This window comes from Mesoplodon densirostris, chromosome 12, assembly GCF_025265405.1.
Source record: "Mesoplodon densirostris isolate mMesDen1 chromosome 12, mMesDen1 primary haplotype, whole genome shotgun sequence".
NCBI classification, from domain to species: domain Eukaryota; kingdom Metazoa; phylum Chordata; class Mammalia; order Artiodactyla; family Ziphiidae; genus Mesoplodon; species Mesoplodon densirostris.
Genome location: NC_082672.1, coordinates 17522696 through 17550569, shown reverse-complemented (window position 1 = coordinate 17550569; position 27874 = coordinate 17522696). Strand labels below are relative to the sequence as shown.

At 44.6% G+C, this 27874-nt stretch overlaps 1 protein-coding gene across 6 annotated transcripts in view; it reads left to right on the top strand.

Moving 5' to 3' along the window:
* The window catches only part of SASH1 (SAM and SH3 domain containing 1), a 266274-nt gene extending 242246 nt beyond the window's left edge, over nucleotides 1–24028 (top strand). For all 6 annotated transcript variants that reach the window (XM_060114659.1, XM_060114657.1, XM_060114660.1 and 3 more), the window contains 9 exons: nucleotides 145–288; nucleotides 3537–3672; nucleotides 5311–5480; nucleotides 6253–6462; nucleotides 7161–7311; nucleotides 12035–12148; nucleotides 16650–17779; nucleotides 19096–19227; nucleotides 20707–24028. In XM_060114659.1, the coding sequence (XP_059970642.1) occupies nucleotides 145–288; nucleotides 3537–3672; nucleotides 5311–5480; nucleotides 6253–6462; nucleotides 7161–7311; nucleotides 12035–12148; nucleotides 16650–17779; nucleotides 19096–19227; nucleotides 20707–20970 (2451 nt within the window). In that variant the 3' untranslated portion in view covers nucleotides 20971–24028. The remainder of the gene's footprint in view (nucleotides 1–144; nucleotides 289–3536; nucleotides 3673–5310; nucleotides 5481–6252; nucleotides 6463–7160; nucleotides 7312–12034; nucleotides 12149–16649; nucleotides 17780–19095; nucleotides 19228–20706) is intronic.
* The last annotated feature ends 3846 nt before the right edge of the window (nucleotides 24029–27874 follow it).

Genomic DNA, 27874 nt, shown 5'->3' with positions numbered 1-27874 from the left:
CACTGAGTTAACACAAGAAAAATGTGGAGATCCTGGAGCATGCCAATGTTTTGCTGAGGTAGGACATTCATGGTTTGAATAATAAAACCTGTTTGTGGGCTTCATTTTCTGTGATTAAGGTACTTATAACATTTTGTCTTACAGGGTAAAGAAGGAGATTTTGTGTATAAAGAAGTAATCAAATCACCTACCGCCTCCCGAATCTCTCTTGGAAAAAAGGTGAAATCAGTGAAAGAGACAATGAGGAAGAGAATGTCTAAAAAATACAGCAGCTCTGTCTCTGAGCAGGTATGTGACAGCCGAGCAAAAAGCCCCCTTGGTTCTTCCCAACAACAAGAAAAGCTGAGGATTGCTGGTCTGAGATTTTAAATGGTGCTAAATATATTCACACCCATTAACTAGGCTCCAGGACCATGCTTGGTTTATGTAGACAAACATTGGATTCAGCAAATATTTATTAAGCACTTAGGGTCGCCCAAGCACCAGGTTTGGTGCTGGGAATACAAAGCAGGCCCTGACTTCTATGTACAGATGAGAGAAAAAGACAGACATGTAAAGAAATGATTATTCTTTAATGCAATAAGCACTAAAAATTAGAACACAAAGGAAGGATTTTATTTTCTAAAATATTCCTTGCTCCAAATTGGACATCACCAGAATCGAACCTTAAAAAGACACTCAAGTTTTCTTAGACAGCCGACTTTTCAAATAAATGTAGCATAAGTTGTTCTTAGGAGTGCGTAGCAAGTCTGAGAAGTAAAGTCAGAAAGTGCTTCCTGGCTTCCTTACACAGTAATCGTGTTTCTGCGGGGGTGTGTTCACTAACCAGCCCTATCTGCAGACTTTAAGACATCACAGAATTGACACCACTCCCTTCCCCAATTCTATAAGTTCATCTCTAGGAACATAACCTTATTTTTATGGGTGGAGGGAATAAAGACACTTGGAGAGCTGGGCCTGAGATAATTTTGACCATTAGATTTTCAAAACGCTCTCCTCTGGCACCTTTATGGTATGCATTCTGTAGTCTGTTGAAGTCTCCGTTTGTGAGCTGTTTGTCTACTTGAAATATGTAGGTAATGCTGCTTTATCTACCAAATAGAACAGCAGGGAAAGCAAGCATTTTTGCTCAGCTGCTGCCCTCTGGTGGACATGGTGAGCTAAAAACCAAGCATCCCCGTTTGAATCACTCTGAGCACCAGCTAGCCAGCCTCCCGCACTGCGCTTCAAACAAAGCCTGCACATCTTTAGCTTATTACAGTGGTTCTCGTGGGGTATTGGGGGGGGGGGGTTGATTTTGCTCCCTCACCAACTCCAGGGGCATTGGCTAGGGACATTTTTAATAGTGGCAGTGGGTTAGAGTGGGGTGGTATTGGGTGCTACCGGCATCTAGAGGATAGAGGTCAGGGATGCATCTTATGATGCGCAGGACAGTCCATGAAAACAAAGAATGAACAATGCAGAATGCTGAGAGTGCTCAGGTTGAGAAACTGTGGCCGGTTAAACCTGCAGGGGAAGTCTGGCTGCCTCCAGTATCTCTTCTCCACAAATATTTTCCTTAATCTTTTCGTTTCTTGTCCCTATGGGTGTGGGAGTGATGGTGATTCAGTATTTCTGCCCAGCCATGAAGCAAGCTGTGCACGCTTGAGTGAGACAGACATTATGCCAGTGAAAGCAGTGCCACGAATTAAAGCACTTTATTTAGTTGGCTTTTCCCCCAAATTGAAACATCTACGAAAAGCTCTTGTAAACTTACATTCCTAAGGGTCTTCTGCTTCGTGGATCATGAGCATAGAACTTTCATGTCATTTTGAGCATTTTTCTATAATTTTACTACTATATAGATGCCTTGTAGTTTTAGTTCTGTTTTTTTTTAAAGCGGTCGTTTCACATAATCAAAAAAAAGAAGGAATCATTATAATGCTTTTTAGAGAGAGGAAATTAACATTGTAAGGCTTTAAAAAAAAACTTTTTAGCAAAGACACCGACTGTTTCAGTAAGGATTTTTATCTGCTGTGTTCCTGCTATATGCCCAGCCTCTGAAATAATACCTCTTCTTGTAATCAATAAATATGTGATGAATAAATTAATAATTTTTAAAAAGCATTTGTGAACATACAGTATCAGAGATGTGTATCTCGTATTGCTGTTTTTCAGACTGGGAGGTTTTTTCCAGAAGCATTTAAAAAAGATTTTTATTGGAAAGGTGGCTTATTTTATGATTCAGAAAAGAGGAATGAAAACCTCAGGAATTCATCCTTTGCAGCTTCAGTAACCTCGTAATGATGCACCTCTGTTTGTAGTTGTTGCGGTTGTTTGCTCGCTTTCCTTAAATGTAAAGCAGAAGTGTGTTTTGGATCAAAAGCTGCCCTTTCTATTGTCCTTAAATGTTTGCAGGGCCCTGCAGAATCTCATCAAAGCCCTTCTGATGATTCGGCACTATGCAAATAACAGGTTTCCCTTAGATGTTTTTGTGTTCACGTGGCTGTGTAATATGCCAGAAAGCGTTCTCTTTGGGCCAGTAAACCGTTCTGACTGCAGACTTTTTAAAGTGTGATACTGTCTTATCTATTAGCACCTCAAATCAAATGAGCGTGCTATAGGTACATGTGCAGATGCGGGGCTGTCCACTCCAAAAGTGAGGAGTACTGCTGAGTCACTACTATCAGCATTCTGATCTAAAAGGGACTTCCCAGCTGTTTATTAACAACAGAAGAAGAAGTGAAAGAAGCTAAAATCGTAGGGTGACTTAGGGAAATTGGATTATAGACAGAAAAATGGTATGTTTGCTGTACAGCTGACCCTTGAACAACACAGGTTTTGAACTGCATAGGTCCACTCACAGGTGGATTTTTTCCATAGTAAATGCTACAGAACTACATGATCTGTGGTTGTCTGAATCCACAGATGCAGAACTGCAGATAAGGAGGGCCAACTGCAAAGCGGGTCGGCGCCCCTAACCCCTGTGTTGTTCAAGGGTCAACTGTATATCTGGGTCCTAAGTTGGTATTTTATTAGCCAATTTTAGTAATTTATGTAAACAGAAATATAAGAATCTGGGCTTTGTGTGTGTGTGTGTGTGCGTGGGGTGTGTGTGTGTGTGTGTGTGTGTGTGTGTAAATGTTTCCCTTCAAATAGATTAAGTATTCTCTGATGATACTTCTGGATACTACATTACTAGTGGGTTGTATCTGATCTACATTTGAAGTCCAGCATTATTACTGAACTAGGGAGTATACGAAGAGTCTCTAAGCCTTTAACGAAATGTTTTGTCTACAAGGTAGATAGATTCTTTTCAAAAATATCTATTTGAGCATGAAAAATACTTTTTGAGTGTTTAATTAATAGATACATGAACCACAACTTTAAAATGAAGCAGGGATTTAGATTAAAAAGGAAGATACATTTTGGGTAAAGCATCAGACTTGGGTATAAAGATGGATTTGACTGATGTCGTTGAGGGCTAAACTGCTGTGAATTACAAAAGGACACCCATCCACTCTGGTGAAACATAATTTTGTCAAAACCCATTTCAGGATTCAGGCCTTGATGGAATGCCGGGCTCTCCTCCATCCTCTCAGCCTGACAGCGAACACATGGACAAGCCCAAGCTCAAAGCCGGAGGTTCTGTGGAGAGTCTGCGGAGTTCTCTGAGCGGTCAAAGCTCAATGAGTAGGTCTAGTTTGCAACCGTAGATGATTTCCTTGGAGTCAAAATCAGACTTTTACTGAGTGTCAGGTTCAGGCAATTTAAAGATAAATTAGACCAAGTTTTTACCCTTAAGGTGCTGTTACAGAGACAGACCTGCAAAATAGCTGGCCCTAGAGTCCTATTTGTTTAGTAGTTGATGTCTAGCAGTGCCACAAAGTTGAGGGTAATGATTTTGGTTGGAGGAGAGAGGGAAGGCACGCCAGCAGAAGATCTGGAGACTGGAGCGGGGAGTAGGTCAAGGGGAAGGGCTCAGGAAGACGAGCAGCAGATTGAGAGGAGAGGACCAGGGCTCTGCCATGCACACGTTGCTCTCCTGACCTCTGGGAGCATCCTCCACCTACAGTAGCAATTAGCAATCCTCTGACCCCTTTTTTGTCTTATAGATTTTGGTAAAAATCTCTCATCTGTGCATTGCCCCCTGCCATTTTCCCTGTCACAGTGAATCCAATTCCTTTGTTAGCATTTTAGTGGGGGTTTAATAAAAGAGAAGACAGATGCTTCTCTTCAGTCTCCAGTCCTTAATCAGAAACATTTTATGCAGAATTCAACACAATAATGTAATGTTATTTTTCCCTGATGCATTTCGGGTAGTGGGAAGTGCCAATAATTCTCTTCTGGCTTGACAAAGAAAGCTAATGTCTTCATAACTTTTATGAATACAAAATGTTGATTAAAACATTATCAGGGCAATAAAATAATCAACTAAGAAACAGGAAAAAAAATAATAAGAGGAGAAGAGAATGACAGATGTCCCTGAAACAAATGCTGTGCAACCACTCCCAGTCCAATGGTGGTGTCTGCCGAATGCTATGGGGGAAGAGACCAAGTTTAAACTCACTACTTTAAAAGCATTTGGCCTTGAGCAAGTTACTTGACCTCTTTAAGTTTCCTCATCTGTAAAATGGGGTAAAAATAGTATGCCTGACAAATGAGAGGTTATGAATGTTAAGGGTGGTGTCCTCTATCAGGGAGTCTCAGTGTCACCTAGATTCCCTGGTCATAAAGATAACTTGATGGAGGCCCCTGTCTGATTAGGGGCTTGATTAGGGAGAACAGTCAGAAAACTCAGATTCTCCCCTGGACTCTGCTCTGGTCCTGACATTTGGCTGTGTCTCGTGACTTCCCTCCTCTGGCCCTTACCTTCCTAGTCTGTGATGCCTTCAATGCCTTCTTTTTTTTTTTTAATAAATTTATTTATTTATTTTGGGCTGTGTTGGGTCTTGGTTGCTGCACGTGGGCTTTCTCTAGTTGCGGGAAGCGGGGGCTACTCTTCGTTGCAGTGCACGGGCTTCTCACTGTGGTGGCTTCTCTTGTTGTGGAGCATGGGCTCTAGGCACTCGGGCTTCAGTAGTTGTGGCACGCGGGCTCAGTAGTTGTGGCTCGTGGGCTCTAGAGCTCAGGCTCAGTAGTTGTGGCTCACAGGCTTAGTTGCTCCGCAGCATGTGGCATCTTCACAGACCAGGGCTCGAACCCGTCTCCCTTGCATTGGCAGGCGGATTCTTAACCACTGCGCCACCAGGGGAAGCCCCCTTCAGTGCCTTCAGCTTTGCTGTGCAGGAAATCTGTATTGACCCATGTTCTGCCTGTTTTCCTGTACAGGTGGTCAAACAGTGAGCACCACCGATTCCTCGACCAGCAACAGGGAGAGTGTTAAGTCGGAAGACGGTGATGACGAGGAGCCCCCGTACCGGGGCCCATTCTGTGGGCGCGCCAGGGTGCACACTGACTTCACGCCCAGCCCCTATGACACAGACTCACTCAAGCTCAAGGTGTGTGTCTGCCTGGCCTTGGAGCAGTAACACTGGGTGCCTTGTTGCCTTAAGAGGTGTTCTCTTCTCCTTGCTGTTAAATGCTGGGCTGTTGTGGTGCAGACTGGCCAGTGTCTCTGCTACCTTGACAAGCTGGTCTCCTCTGTAGTGGAAAATGAAACAGAGAACCAGCCAGCATTTGGCGATGGAGGAGGGTCTTGTGTTAATCCTCTGTGTTACCACCTCATCCCTCTGGCCCTGTGCTCTGACCTCAGCTTCCCTCCAGAATTCCTGTTGCCCTCCACCCTCCTGTCTCTGTGCTTTCACCAACTGAAGAGTCATGACTGGCTTCTCTATGTGATCAGTGACATTCATATGGGACAGATTGGGTTCCACGAAATGTATGAAGCGATTACAGGACAGCGTTTGCCACTGACATCTGATTGGTGGGAATTCTTTTTCTAAGAAGTAGGTGCTCTCTGGGTAAGGGCAGGGCATTTAGAGAGCCAGGTGCCCACCCAGCCCTGAGCCCTGGTGGACAGACACCTCGGGCCACTGTCCTGTGCTGCAGGAGGCCAGAGGGGATGGGACCTTGGGCCTCCATGAGATCTGGCACGGTCAGGAGGGCTCTGTCCGGTATCCGCCAGACTCCCCATCGTAGCAGGTGACTCGTGGAGCTCTGATTCTGGTCTTCATAGTGTCTTCACAAGCGTGTGATTCACGCTTCTGATTGACAGATGGTTCGTGCTTGGAAATGTCCCTAACGGAAAGGTCTTTGTTCCCTGGGCCACAGAAAGGAGACATCATTGATATAATCAGCAAACCCCCCATGGGCACCTGGATGGGCCTGCTGAACAACAAGGTGGGCACATTCAAATTCATCTACGTGGACGTGCTCAACGAGGAAGAGGAGAAGCCCAAGCGCCCCACCAGGAGGAGGAGGAAAGGAAGACCCCCCCAGCCCAAGTCAGTGGAGGATCTCCTGGATCGCATCAATCTCAAAGTTAGTTCCGTCCTGTCCTGGCCCCGCATCTGCTATGATGAGTACCCATTATCCTACAGAAGTAGTTTCCAGCACCATGACTCTGCTCTTGACCTCCGCTGGGGGCGATAGCATGAACTCTAGGTCGAAATGTGCTCCTAGTCCAAAGAGCTGTGAGCTTCAAGCCACTACCAGGAAGGGCTGTAAGCACAAACTCCTGGCGCTCTGGTTGGCTTCTCAGAGGCTGTCAGGATTCTCCCTTCCACCCTCTCTCCCACCATTACTCCCGGCATCTAGCGGGGTGGGTCTACATGCTAGATTCTGTTTCCGCCTTGCAAAAACTGTCTTGCTACTGAGGAAGTCACAGGTCCCTGTGAGCTGGATTTCAGTAGCTCTAAATGAAAGAAGAATATCCTCTACTGCACACTGGGTGGCATTACAGGCTTCAGCTCACAGCAAGGGCACAATTAAAATGCAAGCCAGTGGAGTCCATCTCAGCCTGCAGTGTAAATCTTCTTAGCCCCTGATGAATGAAGTACCCCGCCTGCCCACTAAGCTGTAGGACTGGGAGGTACAGACTGTGCTACAAAGGATACTTACTAATTTTTGAATGAGCATAAAAATGACTATGGAAAAAGAGTTCAGGGGTTTGAGGCCGGTCATCGGTCGTGGATCACACGACCAGGCTGCTGACTCACTTCTGTCTTGTTTCCCTCCAGGAGCACATGCCCACTTTCCTGTTCAATGGATACGAAGATTTGGACACCTTTAAGCTCCTGGAGGAGGAAGATTTGGACGAGTTAAATATCAGGGACCCAGAGCACAGAGCTGTTCTCTTGACAGCCGTGGAGCTGTTACAGGAATATGACAGTAAGTCCTTCCCAGCACAGACGTGTTCACTGTTAGATCCGCCACGTTCTCAGGTCACCAGCAGGCGTCCCATAAGCTGCGAGCATATGCTTGGGTCCTTGGAGTCACTCATTCGATCCTACTCTTTCCAAAGCCAAGGTCAATTTTGTATTTTGTCAAATAGCACAAAGACATAGATTCCCAAAGCAGACCTTCCTGCCAATGCAGGAGCAAAAGAAAACCTTACTAGCCTATACTTTCCTGGCATGTTTCTAGGTAATCGTTGAGGAAAACGCTCCTCTGAGTGACTGAGAATTGAACTGCAGTTTTCTTAAGACACACAGTTCATGCCACCTTGGGGGCTGGTGGGATGTGCAGCCTTCAGGAGGTCATTAGGATACCTGGGCACAAGAGCAACTGACAAACTGGGAGTATCTTGCCCCACCAGGGGTTCATTACTTCTCAAAGCACAGGAGGAGTTGTTTTCTGATTGAATAGGTTAATTAATGAATAAATGAAATTCATCAGCTTGCTTTAAAGAAGCAGGAAATAATCTCCAGTGAATATGTGGAGCAGAGAATTCCATGCTGCGATTTCTCAGCTGAAATGATAGCTCATGTTTACAACCCAGGAAGAGAATTTCGTGAGCTCCCAGCTTTCATGTAGTCTGTTTGAATACACTGTGTCCTTTGCTCCATTAACTGGGTCTTATCTTGCTCTTTATTCTTCCATCTGACATCAGAAATATTCCTGAAATTATTCATCACGAAGTGGGGAGTATCCTTGCCAGTTATTGAATTCAAATGCATTTCCTTTCAAATGGTCTGCTTCAGGGATATCAGTAGCTAATAGCATGTCCATTGCTAAAAGACACACCAAAACCATGGTGAACGGTGGGAAAAAAAAATGTACATTACTGAATGTATCAGGCCCAAGAGACATGGAAGCACGTGTCTCAGTGCAGTTCAATTCACTTCTGCTTCATAAGTCCTCCCTCTAAATTAACTGATGACACACCATCAAATAGATGCCTAAACCCTAGATAAACACACTGCCTTCAGGGATAGATTTGGAGGGAATTGTGTTTCTTAGTTAATATCACTTGATAACCTGGTCTCTTTAGTGTTGGAGCTCCCCAGGAGACACCTTGGGGATCTGTGGCCAGGTTGTGTCAGAGCCTGGCCCAGTGCCTGGAATGGCCAACCAGCTACATGAATATCAACGAACGTGCAATCATCCAGTCTCCTGGACCACATCTGCTCTGTAAGATAGTTCATCTGCTCTTCCTCAGCCACTGAGAACAGCTGGTTTATAAACTCCATCCATTGCGTTTCCTTTAGCATTTAGACACTGGAGGAGCAAAGCTAAACTCTGAGTATAAGGCGCAGGGTCTGTCTCCGTCATGCCACAAGGGCTAAGACTCCTTGTCCCTCCCGGGATCACGTCCTGAGGTGTGCACTTAGGCATATTTTATAGGAGGAAATCTTTGCCCCTCATGATGCTCACTCACAGGTCTAAGGAAGGCTCTTTGCTTCTTCATAAATCCCATTTTGAATCTGTGCCGTGCCACTGTACAGAACATCCCGCATACATAAATGGGTACTTCTTTTTAGCGGTTCTAAAACAAAGGCTTCAAGGGCTCAGGGGTGCCAGTGAGCACCAAGAACCTGAATGCAGGCTTATCGTAGGATTAGAAGATTCTACATTCCGCGCTTTTAAATTCATTGTGTTTAAGAAGTACTCTAAGTAACTGATACCTTAGAGGAACACAATACATTTCTGTCAGACTAGACAGATCCAGAGACCTGCTGAGATCTGAGAGATCTTGCACATCTTCCAGCTCAGCCCCCCACAAGAGCAAGAGGCACATCTGCATCAGTGCTTGGCACTCAGATGGGTCCAGCTTCTCTCACTGCATCTGTGCACGGGGAATGCCAGCCTTCCTGCAGGGTTCCATTTGGAAAAGACTCCCATTGTCCCGGGGCAGTTCCTTCTGCTGATCCCAGACCCACTCTCCTGGGTCTGCCAGATGAAAGCTCTCGTTGAACAAAATCATTTTCATAAGAATTAAGAATTTTAATCGGGAATTATTTCAAATATGCAGGAAAGTACAGAGAAAAGTAAAACAAATCCACATACCATTTTGTCATATTTACTTCAGTGCTTTTTTTTTTTTTTTTTTTGTGGTACGCGGGCCTCTCACCTCTGTGGCCTCTCCCACCATGGAGCACAGGCTCCGGACGCACGGGCCCAGCGGCCACGGCTCACGGGCCCAGCCGCTCCACGGCACGTGGGATCCTCCCAGACCGGGGCACGAACCCACGCCCCCTGCATCGGCAGGCGGACTCCCAACCACTGCGCCACCAGGGAAGCCCCCAGTGCTTATTTTTTAAAGACCTAAGTGTTGCAAGCCCATTGGAAGGCCTGCTCTCCAAGAATCCCATTCCTTTCCCTTCTTTTCCAAGGTAGCTACGCTCCAGAAAATGGCACGTGTCCTCGCGCATAAGCACCTTTTGATGTTTGGATGTCTCATCAATGTCTTAGCGTATTCTTTCTCCGTGTGTGTGTGTGTGTGTGTGTGTGTGTGTGTGTGTGTTGAGATGGGGTTGGGGAGAGCTTTAGTCCAAGTTCAGGTCATGTCCAAATGGAGTTTCAGCTCCACAACCCAGCCCTTCGCCCTTACTTGGCTGTGAGAATGTTCGTGATTCCAGCTCCCCATCTTTCTCGTCCTGGTGCCTTGGCATTAATTCTAGTGAGTGTGGGGTGCGGGGAGGAAGTGGCCTTGAGTGTGCAGTACATCTAAGGTGCCCCGCCTCTTCATTCTCCCTCATGAAGGACAGCCTCCTGGGGAAACACTAGCTTTTATTTATTTATTTATCTATCTATCTATCTATCTATTTATTTATTTATTTTTGGCTGTGTTGGGTCTTCGTTTCTGTGCGAGGGCTTTCTCTAGTTGCGGCGAGCAGGGGCCACTCCTCATCACGGTGCGCGGGCCTCTCACTGTCACGGGCTCTCCTGCTGCGGAGCACAGGCTCCGGACGCGCAGGCTCAGCAATTGTGGCTCACGGGCCCAGTTGCTCTGCGGCATGTGGGATCCTCCCAGACCAGGGCTCGAACCCATGTCCCCTGCACCGGCAGGCAGACTCTCAACCACTGCACCACCAGGGAAGCCCAACACTAGCTTTTAGTTTTAGGGAATTTTGCTAAATTTGTTGGGTTCCTGCAAGTAGCTGCTGATTGGATCCTTCAGGAAGAAAGTGGCTCTAGCCCCTTGAATAGGCCTCATGATTTTATGGATTGAAGTGTGGTTTTCAGGCGATGCAAGGGACCCCTTCACTCCCCATAATAACTTCAGGTAGCCTGCTGTGTGGTGAGGCTGGCATCCCGAAAGATGCAGGCACAGTCTGCCTTTTCCTGCAGTGGCAGGGACAAGTCTTCTGTTTTATTCCCGTCGGTCAGCACTTTGGAGTCTGTTTGGCTGCTGCAATACACTGAACTATCTCGCCAAGGACAAACTGCCTTGATTCCTCTTCCTGGGTTGTAATTGATAGCTCCAAGCCCTCATTTTATAAGTCTCATTTGCCAAAATAACATGCTAGGCTAGAACAAAGGCCATTCCAAATCCACAGACTCCTCCACACAATGAGGACACCACTCTAGAATGTTCCACGTTTGGTGCGGGGGAGGGGAAAGGGTTTTTCTCTTTTGCTTCCAATTAGTTAATTTTTCATTAATCACTTTAAAAATAGCATTTCTTAATTTGGTGCTCGAATTTAAGGGCTTGTTCCGCCATGATTTCTGTTATAAAATGCTTTCCACGTGAGAAGTACAAACAGGAAGTGGTCAGTGGACAGTAGGAGTGGCAGCCCTCAGCCTTCCCGCAATTTTTTTTTAATGACCCAAGAAAAGGCATCAGATTTCTGGTTTATTGATTTAGTGTGTGCGTGTGTGTGTGTGTGTGTGTGTGTGTGTGTGTGTGTGCTGGGGGGGGGAGACGAAGTGAAGAGAAAGAAAAGTAAATTAAAGCCATTCATCGTCAACTACTTATTTTAGGTAGAAAATGTTTTCTTGGTTTCTATTTTTATCGACCAAGCATTTAGTCTGCATAATGATTGAAAGACAGTCTTCCTGTAACTTTGAACCTACATAAGGCCAGCCATGCCCTCTTTATAGAATGTGCAGACTGTGGTTGCTCTCCCCTCACTTTTGACATGATGCTCTGAATTTCTCCTCTCCCTGGTTGGCCTGAGGGTAACTTAAAAGGCATTGATGTATTTCAGCTATGTCCTCTCTCTACAAACTTACCTTCCTGTGATACTTGATTTGAAAAGAAAAGTGTTCTGATCTCACTCATTCTTTTTTTTTTTTTTTTTTTTTTTTTTGTGGTACGCTGGCCTCTCACCGCTGTGGCCTCTCCCGTTGCGGAGCACAGGCTCCGGACGCACAGGCCCAGCGGCCATGGCTCACGGGCCCAGCCGCTCCACGGCATGTGGGATCTTCCCAGACCGGGGCACGAACCCGTGTCCCCTGCATCGGCAGGTGGACTCACAACCACTGCGCCACCAGGGAAGCCCTCACTCGTTTATTTTTATCTCATTTACTTGAAAATAATTTGTTCTCTTCCAAAGTCCAAGGCTTCAAAATGTATTATGAGAGCTGAGGATAAAATTGGGATGCAGTTGATTTGGAGCCTGCTTTTCATTCCTCTTACGATCCCATGCTATGTTTTCATCTTCTTTAGGTAACAGCGACCAGTTCGGATCCCAGGAGAAGCTGCTTGTTGACAGCCAGGGCTTGAGTGGATGCTCTCCACGAGACTCAGGATGCTATGAAAGCAGTGAGAACTTGGAAAACGGTACTGTCAGCACAAATAATCATGAATGCATCTCCATACGCAAGCCTTCTGGGCCATTTCTTGACATCTGTGCTTTGGCTAATGACTGTCTTTCTTCCTCAGCCTGAGCCATTGCTTTTGGGAAAACTGGCAATAGGGAGAGGAGTTTTTCCAGGGTGAATGGTGCTTAATTAAGATCCTTAGGAGGGAGGAACATCTCTCAAGAACCTAGGCAACTGATGACGTTGAGAAATGAGTAGAGAGGTCTTTCATCAGTTACTCTTCCATCCCACATAGCACATAATTGGAAAGAGTTTAAACTTGTGTGTCAGAGAAAGGGACCCTAAACTTTCCATTGTCCTGCTGCTCTTAGAGGTTTAGGCCCCTCCCCCCATCTGGATCATGCAAAGAGCTGTGGGGCTTTAGAGTGGGGTGACCTGGGGTTTGAACGTGAATAGGGCATAGCTGAAGACTTTGGCCAAATTACATCTCCAACTCCTCCTTACCTCTTTTTTTTTCTTTAAACAAATTTATTTACTTACTTATTTATTTATTTTTGGCTGCGTTGGGCCTTCATTGCTGCGCGTGGGCTTTCTCTACTCGTGGGCGGGGGCTACTCTTTGTTGCCGTGCATGGGCTTCTCCTTGCAGTGGCTTCTCTTGTTGCGGAGCACGGGCTCTAGGCATGCGGGCTTCAGTAGTTGTGGCACAAGGGCTCAGTAGTTGTGGCTCGCAGGCTCTAGAGTGCAGGCTCAGTAGTTGTGGCACACGGGCTCAGTAGCTGTGGCTCGTGGGCTCTAGAGCGCAGGCTCAGTAGTTGTGGCGCACGGGCTTAGTTGCTCCGCGGCATGTGGGATCTTCCCTGACCAGGGATCGAACCCGTGTCCCCTGCATTGGCAGGCGGATTCTTAACTACTGCACCACAAGGGAAGTCCTCCTCCTTATTTCTTAAATGGTAATGTGAGTTTTTTTAAACAGATTATTCTAATACAAAGTAATAATATATTAAAAATACCTAACACTTTGTAAACACTGATTATGAGTGAGGCAGTGGGCTAGGTGCGCACGTATGCAATTGCTAATTATCACTCAGATCCTGCAGTGCATATTTTATAGATGAGGATGCTAAAGAGAAATTAAATAATAACTGAAGCCCTTGTTCTTTTCCTCTTGGCACCACTCTGACTCATAATAATAGGCTCTCAGTCAATGGTGGACAATATTTTAGACCTGACTTTCCAATACCATAAGCATTTTCAAGTCCATACTCTAACTACTTAATGTCGTCATACATCAGCCAGGGGTATCGGGGCTTAGTTGAACTTCAAGCCAGAAGGGATTTAGTTTGTATGTTATCATAAGTACTTTCACAAACCATGGATTAGATGAAAATAGGTGGACCTATTTTGGGAACAAGGAAAAAAGCAACATATACCATAAAAGGTCTCTTTGCCTATTTGTTTGCTTATTTATTCTGAAGAGCAAGAATATCCCGGTGCTTGGGACTGTCATCCGTGAGTCTCTCATTTCAATATGAGGATTTTGAGGAGCCCCGCTGAGAACATGATGCAAAGCCAGGGCATGAAGGTTTGGTTCCTTCAGTATCATCATCATCCCTCACCTCAAGTTTTCTTCTTAAATAGACAGTAAAGCCTGAGCAGGGGCGGCCCTCAGTGTTTGGACACTGCCCTGGGAAAACAGGCATGCTCGTTAGTTCAGGAATCTCAGTTGCACGATGACTCCTTCCATAAACAGATAGATTGGGATTGACATATATACACTAATATGTATAAAAAGGATAACTAATAAGAACCTGCTGTATAAAAAAGAAATAAAATTCTAAAATTCAAAAAACCCCACAAAAAACGGTTAGATCCTGGTAGCAGTATATCATCATTACAGTATGAAAATATCTTAATTCATATTAAAACAATGTGAAAAGTCTATTCAAACATTTCTTCATTTTTATGAAAGCTAGATCTCTGAATGAAGGGTATATAATTAAATCTTAAAGAGCACATTTTTGTTTTTAAAAAAATCTCAAAACTTCAGACCAGCTAGACAGAAAGAATATAATTACCCACATCCAATATGGTGCTTCCTTTCTCCCCACAGACAGCATGACTGGGGACTCAGAGTTATGACCCCCAAACTTCACATCACTGGGCCAGCCCTCCTCATGATCTAGTTTCTGGAAGTTATTGGAGAATGCATGTTTTTGGCTCCCATACCCACTACAAATGTGGACTCAGTTTGAATCAGTGGTTTACGTATATCCTCCATAGTTATGTGCACATAGAAGACATTTACTAAACAAATTTTGGAACAACAGGATCAACCATAAATTTCACTTTGAAAAGCAGCATAAACATGTACACTGAAGATATGAAATTGCCGGAAGTCCACAATTCAAACCAACCAAAAGCACTTGAAAAGCAAGATGTTTTCAAAATAGATTTGACATTTCTCCCCCCCCACCCATCTTTTCTGCTTTGTCCACGTAACAGTTAAGGACATGGTACCTCCCCACCTTTGTTTTCTCAAACATTAAACCAAGCTGCACGATTTTGTTCTGGTTTTACTAGGAGAGTATTTTCACCGAGTGGAGAAATAAATGCAAGGTTTACAGAAGCAGTCCCTCTTACGCAGTTCGTAATTTCTGGTTCACAAGCTCATGCTGCCTAAGGCCCTGGTTTTTAACTGTGGTCTGTGGGGTCCTGAGGATAGGGGCCTTGGTGGCGGTGTGTGGACCTGGGCCTTGAGAAACCTCCACACTTCAACTTTGATCTGTTTTATAAATGAAGCTTCATTAAAAAGGATCCTCCTGGGCTTCCCTGGTGGCGCAGTGGTTGGGAGTCTGCCTGCCGATGCAGGGGACGTGGGTTCGTACCCTGGTCCGGGAAGATCCCACATGCCGCAGAGCGGCTGGTCCTGTGAGCCATGGCCGCTGAGCCTGTGCGTCTGGAGCCTGTGCTCTGCAACGGAAGAGGCCACAACAGCGAGAGGTCCACGTACCGCAAAAAAAAAAAAAAAAAAAAAAAAAAAAGTATCCTCCTGCTTTGAAAAGTACTGATTTAAAAGTGCAGTGTTCTGAAAAGAGACCATTCTCTGACCATCGAGAACGCAGTGCTCACCTTTTCCTTTCTGACTTCTTCGCCATTCTCGTTTCTAGTTAGCCTCTGCTGACTTCTGTGTGAGGTGAATAAATTCCACCTAAAACACCTGCAGCCATAAAACCTAAATTGTGTGTCTCCTATGTCCTCTTCTTTTCGCAATAAAAACCAACATTTGAGAGTTGGGAACTATTAGGTCCATAAGGAGAACAACTTACCAAGTTGGGCCACACGAGCAGCGGCGGCACGGCCTGAGCAGTTTCAGAGGGAGAGGGCCATTTGAGGGCCGCATGCCTTGTTTGTTGCTTCCCTGTCCTAACAGTCGGGAAGCAGTCCGTAGGAAATTCAGACAGCTTACTTGTCTCAAACAGAAGAGGAATCCTAAGTGGATTGCGGTCAGGTGCACTCAGGGTTACCATGGGTGGCTCTGTTCACAAGACAGCAGTAACAATTAGTATCAGTCAACAGTTGTCAACTAAGTAGACTGTGACTGGTTGATAAGTTATCAGTCTAACAATCATTTTATTTTAATCAGGTCTATCGCTTCAGTGGCAATTAGAACCATATCAGTATCTAATAGATTGTCTGTGGCGACACACTTCAGTTTGCTTACTCATTTGTACCAAGGTCGGCTGACTGTTTCCAGGGTACCTTTATTTTACACACCTAAGCAAAACACAAAGCAGGGAGGGCTTGAAAGGTTTGAGAATTCACCGGTCACCAGTGAACCTTGGGGAATACCATTTAAAGAACTTGTCCCAGAATTCAGTCCTACCTCCTTTTTTCAACCATGGTCTTAGGAAACTGTACTCCCTAAACAGAAATCCCATCAGTGTGGCTCCTAAATGGGGTGTGGGTGTGCCTTGTTCCACGCTGACTGCAGCTACGAACAGACATAAGGCCTAGATTTATTTTATTGCCTGACACAGCATATTTTCTTTCCACATAACTCAATTAACTTTCATCTCCCTGAGTCCTTTAATAAGACTAAGAATTCTTTCTAAAAATAAACATGGGACCACAGTAACTCTACATCACCAGTGGTGATTTTATGTCCTTAATGTAATTCAACAGTGGGATGTAAGAGTTGGAGATTTCAATTACATTAGCACACCTTTTACATCAGTTTGATTGATTTGCGCTTTTTTTTTTTTTTTTTTTTTTTTTTGGCGGTACATGGGCCTCTCACCGCTGTGGCCTCTCCCGTTGTGGAGCACAGGCTCCGGACGCGCAGGCTCAGCGGCCATGGCTCACAGGCCCAGCCGCTCTGCGGCATGTGGGATCTTCCCGGACTGGGGCATGAACCCGTGTCCCCTGCATCGGCAGGCAGACTCTCAACCACTGCGCCACCAGGGAAGCCCCTGATGCGCTTTTTAAAATGTGATTGTAAAATATTTCCTTGTCTCGTAGGCAAGTCTCGGAAAACCAGCCCCTCTGCCAAATCTTCAGCTGAGTCCAGCGTGAAGTCTTTCAACAGGAATCAGCTGGGCAACTACCCAACCTTGCCTCTAACGAAGCCAGTAGATGCGCTGAAGCCGGGAGGGGAGGGGAGGCTGGGCAGTGGTCTCACCCCTCACACCTCCAAGCACTGTGATCCCCCATGTGTGACTGACTTGAATAAAAACCGAAGAAGCCTCCCTGTTTCCATCTGCCGGAGCTGTGAGACCCTGGAGGGCCCCCAGACCGTGGAGACTTGGCCCCGATCCCACTCCCTGGACGACCTTCAAGGAGAGCCTGAAAAAGATGTGCCTGGTGAGGTGACAGAACCTTCCCCTCAGATTGTACCCAAAGTGCCACAAAAGATAGCGCCCTCCATCACAAAGATTCAAAGCCCCAAACTAGATTCTGCTGTTGACAATGCACTGCTACTGACCCAAAGCAAGAGATTTTCTGAACCTCAGAAAACGACTACTAAGAAACTGGATGGCCCGATGGCTGCCTATTCACATGGCACATCCCCTCCTCCGTGTTTTCCCAAAACCTATGACGCCCAACCGCCCGCCGTTAAACACGGTTTAACAAGGACGCCTCTTGAGGGTCACAGGAAAGGGCTCGATTTCGAAGGGACACATCACCCTCCGGGCACCAAAGAAGGCATGGATGCTGAGCAGAGGGGCCCTGAGGCCAGAACGCAGGCCAGACCTCCCACCCAGCCTCCCCCCGTCCCCGCCAAGAAGAGCAGGGAGCGCCTCGCCAATGGGCTGCCTCCGGTCCCTCCTGGTCCCCCCGGTGCCCCTGGCCCCGATGTACCTAGCCTGCCCCTTAAAAAGGGCAGCCCCGGCGGCCCCAGTGACTGTCCCCTGCTGCCAGTGGCCAGGCCTCCCCCAGGGCCGGAGCCGGGCAGCCCGCCGAGCGCCAGGCCTCCACCCTGGCTGTCGGAGCTGCCTGAGAGTGCCAGCCTCCAGGAGCATGGCGTGCGGCTTGGCCCTGCCTTGGCCAGGAAGGTCTCCTGCACCCGCGGGGTGGACCTGGAGATGCTCACCGAGAAGAAGCTGCGGGCCGAAGGCATCGACCTCACCGAGGAGCCCTATTCCGATAAGGTATCTGGGGCCCTGACCCCACTGCACAGGCTCTTCTAAGTCGGGCGGGGGCCAGGCGAGAGGAACGGCACTGCCCCCCACCTCCCAGCCCCCGGAGGCCAGCTGGCAGCGAGGGCCGATGGACAGTGACCGTACGGGTGGCCCACGGTGGGGGCTCCTGCCACCCCACGCTTGGTGTTCAAATGAACTGGTAGCACAGTGCCCAGATTAAATGCAGACACAGCCTCAGGGGTTTCTTCTCTTTTCCCTTCTCTTCTTTTCTCTTCTCTTCTTTCGCTTGTTTGTATTTAATTTGGGGCAGCTATCCTTTGCAGGGAGAGCTATCAGTCAGTACTAGGCCCAGTTCCTGAAAGGATAGACGTGAGTTCCAGTTTCCATGTCTTCTTCAACATCTTTGTTTTTAGACTTTAACAGATCCCCATTTCATTTCCCTGTGCGTAAAATGGAATTAATAATGACCTGCATAACTACCTCTTAGAGGTATGAATAGGAGCAAATAAAATAAACCTGAACCTACTTTGAAAATTGTAGAGCCCTATTCAGATGTAATAATTGTACTGTATAATTATCTGTATGGGTAACGGGAAAAGATACCTCATTGTACTAAAAACATTGAGACCTATAATGAAAACTCATTTCTCATTTGAAGAAAAATAAAAGAGTAGATCTGCCAATACCAAAATGACTTTGAATACAAATACACGATAATAGATGTAGCCGTATGTTACTCCTAGGAATGCATGAATTGTTATAATGCATTCCCAGGAGTCTTTGTTATAAACTTCTTAGGACCAAGAGTGCCTTACAATAAAATACTCCTCTGCCTTCTGATATTTAGTGAATGAACCCCTTTGAATGGAAAGTAGTGAGAATTCTACTGTACAGTAAATGCTGGTCTAGTGATATAGCGGTATAACTCTACTTTGTACTTGAGGAACCAACAGTAGACTCTGTAGGGCACAAATTTGCCCTTCTCCCCTGCAGTTTAGAAGACTGTCTTCAATAACATTTTGCAAAATGATCAGATAAGAGTGAGGTGAGGGCGTTGGACCCCAAAATAGAGAATGATTGTGTCCTGCTTTAACCATATTTCAAAACATTTTTCTAGAGCTCATAACTACTTAAAAGATAAAGACGTAAAAGTATTGTCTCTAAAACATCCATCCTGACACTAAAGAAAATATACTCACTTCAAATTAAAACTTTTGGTCCTATTTTCTAGTAGCTAAATGTCTTATCCTACCTTGTGTTTGCCGTTCTTGGGGAAGGAAAAAAATCCTCGCAACCCTCGATAAGAGATTTCTGTTCCCTCGCAGCACGGCCGCTGTGGGATTCCTGAGGCCCTGGTACAGAGATATGCGGAAGACTTAGATCAGCCCGAGAGGGACGTTGCCACCAACATGGACCAGATCCGCGTGAAGCTGCTTCGGAAGCAGCACCGCATGGCGGTAAGCAGCCCACGCTTCGGGGCTCCCCTCACCCAGCTTTTTGAAGTCCATTCAGTTCTAGAGCTTAATGATGAGCATGCTAGCAGCCACTAAGTAGCCCAGGGTTCGTTCTAACTATCTAAGGGAGACACCTGGGAGAGAGTAAGACCTATTCAGCCTACAAAGATTTAAAAATACCGTTTTGGAGAGAAAAAGCTGAAAATTATCCATAACCCCAGCACTGTGAAAAAGTCCATCTAGTCATTTCTCTGCACATGTATAATAGTACATGTACAGTTTGTAAACCTTATTGTTTTCAGTTATCCGGGGGTGAACCTCTTTCTTTCTTACTAAAATTTCTTTTATTTTATCAATTTTTCAAGGTGCTCTAGTAGGTATGTCCTAGTTCAGCCAATTCCACATTGTTGAAACAATTTAGATTTTTTCCAGCTGTTTATTTTAGACACTTGAGTGAAGGACCTCCTGGTTAATAAATTTTTGTAGACTTTTGGGGTTAATTTCTGAAGATATATTCCTTCAAGAGGATTTGCTTCATCAAGACTGCACAAAGTCTCAAGGGTTTGCACATTTGGTGGTAAATTGCCTTTCTGAGAGGTGTAGCACTTGGCCTTCTCAGAATTCAAGTATAAATGTCCATTTCCCTGCCCTAGCCAACATTTATTATTGTATTTTTAATTCTTTATGACTATATTGATTAAATGCTTAATTTTCTGGATGTTAATGTAGATTCAAAATACAGAAGAAAATCTACTTTATAAAAGCCTTACCCACTGAGTATCTTACTTTTCACACTATCACATAGGTTTGCTTCTTCAAGCACCATAAGGATCATTAGTTGAATAGCGTGACCCCCATGAGACAAAAGAGCCAGAAATATAAATGATTACAGTTTGGAGACTTACACACATAATTGGGGTTAGATCTAATTCCAGGTACCTTCTGGAACCTCCAACACTTCCTTGAAGATTTGTCTCACCTTTGAGAAGTCAGGAAAGAATTTTTATTTATTTATTTATTTATCTATCTATCTATCTATCTATTTATGGCTGTGTCGGGTCTTTCGTTTCTGTGAGAGGGCTTTCTCTAGTTGCGGCGAGTGGGGGCCATTCTTCATCGCGGTGCGCGGGCCTCTCACTATTGCAGCCTCTCTTGCTGCGGAGCACAGGCTCCAGACACGCAGGCTCGGCAGTTGTGGCGCACGGGCCCAGTTGCTTCGCGGCATGTGGGAACCTCCCAGACCAGGGCTCAAACCTGTGTCCCCTGCATTGGCAGGCAGATTCTCAACCACTGCGCCACCAGGGAAGCCCAGGAAAGAATTCTTGATGCTAGTCATGTTCTTGGACATCTCATAGCATTATCCCTTTCTGATAGTGTAGTAATAAATATAATATTTCAGTAGCGTTCCTTTTAGGCACAGAAGAAAGAGCTCTCCAGTGGCACCTGTTGAATCTTGATAAATTGCTTTCTTTGGTTACCCAGATCCCAAGCGGTGGACTCACAGAAATCTGTAGGAAGCCCCTATCTCCCGGATGCGTTTCATCCGTGTCGGATTGGCTGGTTTCCATCGGTCTGCCCATGTACGCCAGTGCCCTCACTGAAGCGGGCTTCAGCACGCTGGGCCAAGTGCCTTCTCTGTCCCACACTTGCCTTCAGGAGGCCGGCATCACAGAGGAGAGACACATAAGCAAGCTCGTGTCCGCAGCCAGACTCTTCAAACTGCCACCAGGCCCCGAGGCCATGTAGTCAGGCCCGAAATGGACCTCCCTGGACAAGAGCCACCCGTTCACTGTGTTTATGATGCTGATGCAATTCCTCCTTGGCTGGACATGCAGACCAGACCCAGAAGAAAGGCCCAGTGTGTGGCCAGCAGAACTAGGAATCTTGGCACGGGACTCTCTTCTCCAGAAAAGCCCCCTCCAGGAAATTGGTGTGGTTCTCTTTGACCCCCAAAGAAAAGACAAGCACTTATTTTTGTTTTCAGGACACAGTAGAACAAAGATGCCAACTTGCCACAAATGCTCTGCCTGCAGTCTGTCTTGGTGCACTGGGTGAGGGCAGGGGGCAGAGAGAGGGGCCTGTCCTGTTTCTAAGCGTGTTTCTAGCCCTTCTGTCTGTCACCCTGCAGGGTTCCCAAGGCCCAGATGGGCTTTAGCCAGGCCAAAGTAACAGACTCGGGAGTCATTGTACACTATTGACCAGGCTCATTTGTTCAAAAATAAGAAAATCTGGCTGCACTAGGGGAAAAAAAAGCCCTATTCTCCTTTAGATAAACAAGAGACATTTTAATAATTGCTTTCTAGCAATCAGCTTTTATTTGCCTTAATGTAAGCTTTTAAGCAGTTATCTAACTTAGTGTTCACTGCCATGTAACCATAGTTCCAAATCTTCATTGTAGACTGCCATCTAACGTATCTGGGATGTTTCCAGCAGAAATGGGCTTTTCTAATTGTCTCACTCTAACATGGCTTATTTTATAGGGGTGTTTATCAGGCCAAATTTCATGTTGACTTTCAGTTTTTAAACTAACTACAAATCTGGTAAAAAGCGCTCTTAAATTCACAAAGATATCACGTGTGAGAGTATATGTGTGTGTTTGAGGTTATGATCTTTCATTTTAATCAGTTTAGTGTTGTTACCATGTTGGTCATTGTGCTGCAGTATTGACTTGGAATCTTGACCGTGTCCATTCCAAAATTCAGTCATTAGCTAACAGATCACCTTTGCAAAAGGTCATTGTAAGTTGAATATTTAAGGAGGTTGTCTTTTAAAAGGGAAGTAGTTTATAAGATATTTTAAAAGTTTTTGTTTTTGGTTTTATAATTAAAATACTATTTTCCATCTTTTCTTATTTAGATAATTCACTTAAATATAATAAAGGTTCATTTTGGAGCCAAACTACATTGGCCATGTATTAAGTAGTTGCATATTTTCAGTTGTCTTCCGACTGATTTCAGCATTCTCTTTTAGTCTAGTGGCTGATTCTCTAGCAAACAGAAATTATGGTTTCCAATTGCTTACAAAGTGATTTTCCTTTACATTCTTATCATGAACCCTATTTTAAGCACTGGGTGTGATCATTTACAATAGAAATGTTTTGAGCCTTGATTTAAAAGTTCTGTAATATTTCATCTACTCATTAAAACAAACGATATCCCTCAGGGGAGGGGGAGAAAAAGGTGATTTCATTAATTACAAAACCATTTTACCATTTGCTTTATATATCTGGATCCATGTTTCTGAGGAAAAGGACATTCTCAGGTGACATTTTTTTTTCATGCTTTTGGTATGCATTTGAAAGAATAATCTATATTTCTTCAATAATAGTCACCTTCTATAAGATGCCATGTAAAAAGTTGTGGAAATGTAGAAAAAAAGCTAAAGCTGCCAAATTTCTGTTGAACTCTTCAAAACAGCCCATTTTTGTCATCTGGGGTATGACATTCCTGTGGGCTGTGACATTCCATTTAGAAGGTAATGAGGCTGCAAGGCTCTCCTATGTCACTGGAAGGGATTTCAAGTGTGTGGTGAGGTGGGCACTGTAAAACGGGCTCCTAACCCTGCGTGTTCCGTACCTCAGCAGGACATCCGGGAGAGCCTGCTCATAGCTTAAGCTGAGCTAAAAGACCACACATAAAGTCAGGTAATAGGTAACAGAGGAGAAGGGGAAAGTGTTCGTTCATTTTCACGGTAAGATGTTCACTTCATGTAAAAGTGGTGCCAGAAAAGGGAGCTTTCTGAATATGAGTTTTTGAGAATGCCAAACTGTATCTTTTTCATTCTTCTTTGGAAATCATTGCCTTTGCATAGAAGTGAAATTCAGGGACCATGAATCATTTTCAGTGGGAAGGGCTTCCTAGTCTGTGGAATCTGAGGTTATTTTTACTTTATTGTGCTTTAAAAAAAATTTGTTTTTGTTTTTTTACTTTTAGTATTTGTTTGGTCTTCTTTTGCTTTAAACTTTTAATTTGATCTTAGAAAAGCCTGAATGTGTGTGTGTGATGTTTGACCGAGGTGGTTTGGGGCCTCCTGTGGATGCCAGAAGACAGGTGGTCAGCTTCAGCAATATCCAGTTTGAATCCATTGCACTTGGTGCAGAATGTTGAGGAAGGGTGAAAATTGTCGTCTTTGGAAAGCACAAAAGAAACCTGGAGAGGCAGTTTGGCTCAGGTAGCTACACATCCATTGTGTGTCATTTTTTCCTTTGAAGCTGTCTACAAGGAAGTGCAGCCAGTCCCAACCACTACTTACATTCCCAGATAACCAAGAAGTAGATTTTCCTGGCCTTGCCTTAGTCAGAGGCCTTTTCTCTTTCCAGGTATAGGTGAAATTGGAAATAACTAGTCGATTGAAAATCCGTTCCTGACAGAGCAAACTTTCCTTCATAATTGCAGCAAAAGAAGTCAATTCACCAAGTCAATGCTGCATGTGTGTACTGTATTATTTTCAGAAAAAAAAATATAATAGTCTGAGTCCAAGTTATCTCGATTTTAAATTGATAAACAAGAAACTGTCAAACAAATTATATAACAACTAACAACATTGCACTTTCTGTATATGAAATCAATATTTAAATAACTTATTTTTCTCCATTGCTGTTCTTAAACATTGTAAGTAGCTGTAATATACCAGTACCAATATGTTCTTGCGATTGCTTCGGCCCAAGAAAGCTGTGTATTGTTTTAAAAATTGTAAAAATTATTGTGATGATTCATTTAGCAAAAAGGTGGACAGAGGGTTTTCCTATGTATCAAAACTTGTCTATAATTATGTCATCTATGTACCTAGAAAAAAAATAAATAAATTTCTTCAGTTGAATATGCCTCTTTTGTTGTTCCCTGGGTATTATAGAGGTACATAGAGTAGAAATGAAAGGGAATTTATGAAGTGTGGTTTAAGAATGAAATATATATATATATATATATATATATATATATATATATATTTTTTTTTTTGCAGTACATGGGCCTCTCACTGCTGTGGCCTCTCCCGTTGCGGAGCACAGGCTCCGGACGCGCAGGCTCAGCGGCCATGGCTCACGTGCCCAGCCACTCCGCAGCATGTGGGATCTTCCCGGACCGGGGCATGAACCCGCGTCCCCTGCATCGGCAGGCGGACTCTCAACCACTGCGCCACCAGGGAAGCCCAAGAATGAAATATATTGTCAAAATAGTAGTTGTACACAATTACTTCTGCCACATCACAAAAACTCACTATCATACTCACTCAGATTCTCTTTGCCAATTTATTTCAGGTTTTTTTCAAATATTGCATAATCAAGTCACACAATTGCAGCATCTTAGCCCAGAAAGAGATTTTTGGAAGCCACCTCTAGTCTAAACCCGTTGTTTTCAAATGAAGAGTTTGAGTCCATGCAGACTTGCCCAATATCATGTGTCGTTAAATGGAAACAATCCAGGTCTTCCACTGAGAGAGAAAAACATCTAGATTGGGATATTCTAGAAATCAACTAGCTTGACAAAAATCATTTTTCAATATTAGTGTGCCACAGTTGATATAAAAACACATGTTTAATTAGGAGGGAGTGTGTAATACAACATTTTGAGTAGGTAAAATGTGCACTTGAGACAGACCAATAAGTGACCCTTTCCTTTTCTCTCAGCCACCTATTTCTCACACTACAGGTAAGTATTATAACCAGTGTTTGCATATCTTTTCAGAAGTGCTGTATTTATTGACAAAGATAACTGCATATGCATTTTTCCATATAGGAATGACAGCATTTCCCCACACTTCTTCACTTAGCATGTGGAACCGCTGTGTTAAAGTTACGAGTATTTAAAATTTTGATAGAATAGTTTAAATCCACTGGTGGATTTCAATATAGGAAGTGCTACCATGGTAGGTTTTATTTACAAATCATTGTTTTATTCCCCACTCCCCCAATCCCTCTTGTAAATGGGGCTATTTCATATATTCTGAAAGTCGGGGGCTTCCCTGGTGGCACAGTGGTTGAGAGTCCACCTGCCGATGCAGGGGACGCGGGTTCGTGCCCCGGTCCGTGAGGATCCCACATGCCCCGGAGAGGCTGGGCCCGTGAGCCATGGCCGCTGAGCCTGCACGTCCGGAGCCTGTGCTCCGCAATGGGAGAGGCCACAACAGTGAGAGGCCCGCGTACCGCCAAAAAAAAAAAAAAAAAAAAAAAAAAAGGTCAGGGATTCCTCTGAAGCGCTGCATTATTTTAAAGAACTAACCGTAAACCTCAAATCTTATTTATCTCAAGTTGACTCTTAAGATTCTATAGTTCAATTCAAAGATAGTTTTTTCTTATGATTCCTAAGAAACCTTGACTGGATTCTTGGTATTTGTTCTAACTTGGCTTCATGTATGGATATTTATGTTGAATTCACTTAGAAGTTATAAAGAACGTAAGTTTGATTAGGGAAAGGAGAAAAGGGAAGGGTGGTTGTCATTTAACCACAACTTATTTGGGGGCCTTAGAATGATGACTTTACTCAGCTCTGAGGACCCGCTCAGAGAAAACTATGTACACAGTGCTCCAAGGGGTGTGTGTGAGGGTGTACGTGAGGGAGTGAGAGGCAGGAGAGGATGGATGCTCGCTCAGGTGTAGGTCTGGACCACTCGTCCCTCAGGGGCCCGTGGGCAGCGTTATCTGGAAGCATTCCAGTTTCTCATACAGCACTCCTCCTACACTGTCAAAGAAGAACACCGAAAAGGGAGTTTAGCCGTCGCCTCTCTAAAACTTAAGCAAAATACATGAAGGTTCTAATCAAACCAGGTTTGAGCCCAGTGTGGAAGGACCCCAGGGTACGTGTGTGGGAGCCAAAGGAGTTATGACTAATCTGATTGCAATTTACTACCATCCCCATTCATCCTCAACACTCCAGTGATAAATATGGTCAGGGCCATAAGAGATGTGTACAAAGAGTTGGGGGAGCCAGAGGGGAAACTGACTCGGTCTGGAGTTGTGTTGGGGGGGATGGAGCCCAAATGGAGGAGGTAGTTACGTGGATTGTAACTGTGCATCCGTGTGCTAAGAATGTTAGACTCTGTTAAAAACAAAAACAAAAATCTTGAAAAACATGAGAAAATAGCTTCTGTGTCCCCAAACTCCTGACCCACTTGGCTGTCATGGGGAGTGGACCATGGCTTCCCCTACTTAATAGAAACGTTGGAGACCATCCATTGGGCCAGCTCTCTGGACCTCCTTTCAGCTCACTTGCAAAACTGCCCCGCATCCTCCCCTAGTCTTTCCTCCTCGCTCCAGCCATGACAAAAGGGGTGTCCCTCCATCTGTCTAGTCCTACCTGTGCTCAGGATCCTGTCCGGGGACGGCCCCCAGTCATCATATATTCCCTCATTCCTCTGGATCTTCCCCTTGAACATGTTTGCAATAGGCTGTCGCTGTCTTTTCCAGGCTGGCCCAGATTGCCCCTTTTTGGATAAGCACACTCTGCATTTCCTATGCGAGAACTAGCATCCCCTACATTTCAAGGGATCCTGGTGCAACTTTCACTGCAGTGTCCCCGGCACCCTCCGAGCAGTGAGCACAACTCCATTCAGCCTCCTTTTGCCCAGACTTGGGCTCTGGAGCTGAAAGTCAGATACATGAGAGGGGCTGCGGCTGAACTGTGCTGATGGTGGTGCCCACAGAGCCCAGGAAGCCCAGGAACTGAGGTGCCTGTGCCTTCCTGGGCTTTCCAAAGCTTGTTCTGCCTTTCCTTGGATTCCTTTGCCAACTGCTATCAAACATCTTTACTCATGTACCCCTAAAATAATATCCCCAAACTGAGGACTCCCTTGCACATTTTAAAGTTGCCCTCTCAAAGTTCCCGATCGTAAGTTTAAATAATTGTGAGACTGTACATTTCTAGCTTTTTGTAAATATTTGCATTTTAGAATACAACTGCAACATTACTTAAAAATATATATCCAATGGAAAATAAATACCACAGCAGTTTGATACCTACCATTGTCCACTGAAAGCACACAAGAACAAACAAAAAATTTTACTGTCCTTCAAAGCCTATAACCATTCTACTTTCTCCACACATTTTTATCCTAATGCAATATATTTTGTATGTGTCTTTTTGATCATCTTATCATATTTCCCTGTAATAAAAATGAATTTAAGTTTATTTTATTTTTCATTTTTTTGTTCATTAGGCTCTATTTGTAAAAAAAAAAAAAACAAAACAAAACCCTGGGTTTAGTTATACTCACCATGATTATTATTAATCAATTATCAATATACACATATTTCACAGTTTTTGATAAATAATGATAAAATATAAAAACTAAAGTGTGATTGGAAAGGTCTCTCAGTTGGATGGCAGAGGTGGGCAGGTGCTTTATGGCCCCCGGTTTGTAGATGATGTCGCAACCCCAGTTATTTCAAGTTTGACTAATTGCTGGGAGCCCCAGACATCTCTACAACATTTTGCTTTGTGTGTGTGTGTGAAGTGGGAGAAGGGCATTTATGAAAGAGATGGGAAAGGAATGCCAGCAGGAGGTATCCTCAGGCAGATCAACTTTAGGACCCTATTAACTTGGAAACAGATTCCCTTATTAAAGCTATCCCAGGCAATGGAGCCTTGGGAAAGAATGCCAAATTGAAGACCTTCGCCGTGGGCTACATGGGATTCTTACAACAAATCCCTTTTCTTGC